This window comes from Propithecus coquereli, unplaced genomic scaffold (assembly GCF_000956105.1).
Source record: "Propithecus coquereli isolate 6110/MARCELLA unplaced genomic scaffold, Pcoq_1.0 Scaffold848, whole genome shotgun sequence".
NCBI classification, from domain to species: domain Eukaryota; kingdom Metazoa; phylum Chordata; class Mammalia; order Primates; family Indriidae; genus Propithecus; species Propithecus coquereli.
Genome location: NW_012154707.1, coordinates 51,183 through 54,004, shown reverse-complemented (window position 1 = coordinate 54,004; position 2,822 = coordinate 51,183). Strand labels below are relative to the sequence as shown.

General features: G+C 41.6%; 1 protein-coding gene across 1 annotated transcript in view; it reads left to right on the top strand.

Annotated features, from left to right (window-relative positions):
- LOC105826054 (POTE ankyrin domain family member A-like) overlaps window positions 1–2,822 on the top strand; it is a gene marked incomplete at its 3' end in the record, with an annotated part of 13,916 nt that overhangs the window by 6,849 nt on the left and 4,245 nt on the right. The window contains exon 5 of the mRNA XM_012663966.1: window positions 2,542–2,648. Within this exon, the coding sequence (XP_012519420.1) occupies window positions 2,542–2,648 (107 nt within the window). The remainder of the gene's footprint in view (window positions 1–2,541; window positions 2,649–2,822) is intronic.

The window sequence follows — 2,822 nt, the reverse complement described above, 5'->3', positions numbered from 1 at the left end:
TATAGTGAAAAATATCAACAGAAATCTTCAGTTAGGTATAAAAATCAATGATTCGGACTGGACAATGTAAAGAACAGTATACCGAAGGATTCATCTTCTTTTATAATATTGACCGATGTTTGTAATTTGATGTTTTTGATCATATTATCTTTTCGTGGTCATACGATATTGTATTAGCTAAAGGGGTTTCATATTAGTTTTATGAAGTGTGAACTTTAACTTTCAGATTGCTTTATGACTCAATATGAACTTCTTTACCCTGTCAGAGTATTTGTCTAACCTCTGCTTCTTACATAGTTTTCCTTTAAAAATGCTGTATTTCACATAAATAGGAGATGAAATTCATTTTGTATTTTGTATTAGTCAATGAGTCATTGGTTTAAGTTGCTTTCTTTGAAGCATATTGATGTTAGGTTATCCTTAAGTGACTGTGAATTGCTATTACCAGACACTGTGGATTCATCAGCTTTTCCCATTTGCATTTCTAGTGTATTTTGGTGTTTTTATTTTGAATTGGTATGGGCAGAGGGAAGAAAGACAGCTTTAATTGGATAAATTTTTCCTCGAATGAAGATGAGCCATAGGTGGGTGATAAAGAGAAAAGAGATAGGCCCCTCCACCCAGTCTCCGTCTAGAGCCCAGAGCCACCCCAGGACACTGAGCAGGGTGGGAATGCACCACCACACCAGGGCTGGTGATGTTGCCGCCACCGCCCTGGGGCCCCGGGTGTGCCTGCTCACTGCCGGGCCTGCTCCCGGCCAGCTGTGCAGGTGGCTGGACCAGCAGGAGCGCCTGTGGCAGCAGTGCCACCATGGATCTCTCCTTGATGGCTGCGCAGGGAGTGAAGTTTGAGGGGACACTTTCTTCTTCCCCAAACTTCACCAGTGGTAGAAGCCTGTTTAAAAAGTAACAGCAAGGGCCGAGTGCAGTGGCTCACGCCTGAAATCCCAGCACTCTGGGAGGCCAAGGCGGGCGGATTGTTTGAGCTCAGGAGTTCGAGACCAGCCTGAGCAAGAGTGAGACCCCGCCTCTACTAAAATTCGAAAGAAATTAATCAGACAACTAAAAACATATAGAAAAAATTACCCGGGCATGGTGGGGCATGCCTGTAGTCTCAGCTACTCGGGAGGCTGAGGCAGGAGGATGGCTTGAGCCCAGGAGTTTGAGGTTGCTGTGAGCTAGGCTGACGCCACGGCACTCACTCTAGCCTGGGCAAAAGAGTGAGACTCTGTCTCAAAAAAAAAAAAAAAAAAAAGTAACAGCAAAATCCAGACTTGTGTGTGGACATGAGTCACCAGAGGCATAAAAGGATGTAGAACTCCCAAGGTGACTCCAGGGAACCCAGATCCCAGCTCTTTGGCAGCCTCCCAACAAGTTGTTAATAATGCTAATTGCTCTCTGAGTATTGCAGGCCCTTTTTTGCCTGATTTTCCATCTCCTGTTTCTAAACCCATGCTTATAAATATTGCCATTAGACACCATTTTCAGTGGCTACATGATAACTGAGGAGGCTTTCCAGAATTTATTTCTAGAGGCGAAAAGAGCGCAGACAATGTCTGTCTCTGCCTCCTCCCCTCTGGATCCTGCTGAAATACTGGAGTTTCCATGGTTATAAATTGATCATTGCTAACCCTGAGACAGGCTCTAGCATCAGGAGTTGCTATGGTAACTCAACAAAATAACCAGGGCTTTGTAGTGCCTTCGGCAGAACCTAAAAAAAAAAAAAAGACAAAGGCTTTAGACTCCCAGAAACCTGGGTTCAATTCCTGGCTTCCCACTTGCTAGGTGTGTGACCTTGGGAACATTATTGATCACCAAATATGTTTTCTGATATGAAAAGGAGGATAAAAATATATCCACCGAGGGTTGCTGTGTGTGAGATTATATGTATGTGTGTGTGTGTATAGCATTTAATTCAGTGCCTAGCACATGCTTCCCATCATCAATACCTGAAACTACTCTGAGTACAGTTATTACCGTTATTACTAATATTATTGATTTAAGCCTGCAGGTAGCTTTTACTTCTATGACCCCTACCTGACTTTCCCTATTTAGACTAGGGAAGAGTAGAGAATTCTCCATTTAAATCTGGGCCTATTTTAGATAAGTGATCTCAGCATCGTTTCTTGCCCATCAAATTAGCTCAATAAAAATACTGCAAATGTTTACTACTATATCTTAGGGTCTGGGAATGTAGAGATAATAGATCCTGCCCCTGCCCACAAGAACTCTTTTTAGATGAGCAACAATAAAATCATTACAATATACTATGATCGATCCTGTGACAGAAGCAAAGATTCTTGGGAGCGTAGAGGTCTGAAGTGAGCTGTGGAGATGCCGGAGTGAACGTGGTGAGGCAAAGGAGGCGTGTTTCCAAGGGAAGGAGCAGCACGTGGGAAAGCACAGAGGGCGAGAAGGAAGGGGCTGCTTTTATTCACTGTCTGTATCATATGCACATTCTCAGGATCTTATATAAGGTTTTCATTTCAGTTGAGAAATACTGAATTTTGTCAATTACTAATTGTTTTTGCTGTGTTACAGGAGCAACGCACACCACTTTTGCTGGCTCTGAGAAAAAAGAAAGTGGAAGTGGCAGAATTTTTAATAAAAGAAAGAGCGGATATAAATGTAGTAGATAGGCTGCAAAGGTACAGTAATTAGTTTTTTTTTTTTTTTAAAAAAAAGGTACAGTCATTCGTTTTTTGTTTTTTTTTTTTGCTAGAGTGGTAACACTCACTGAAATCAGAAATATTAAGTGAATAAGAAGATTACCTTATAATTATTGGGATATAGTGAAAAATATCAACAGAAATCTTCAGTTA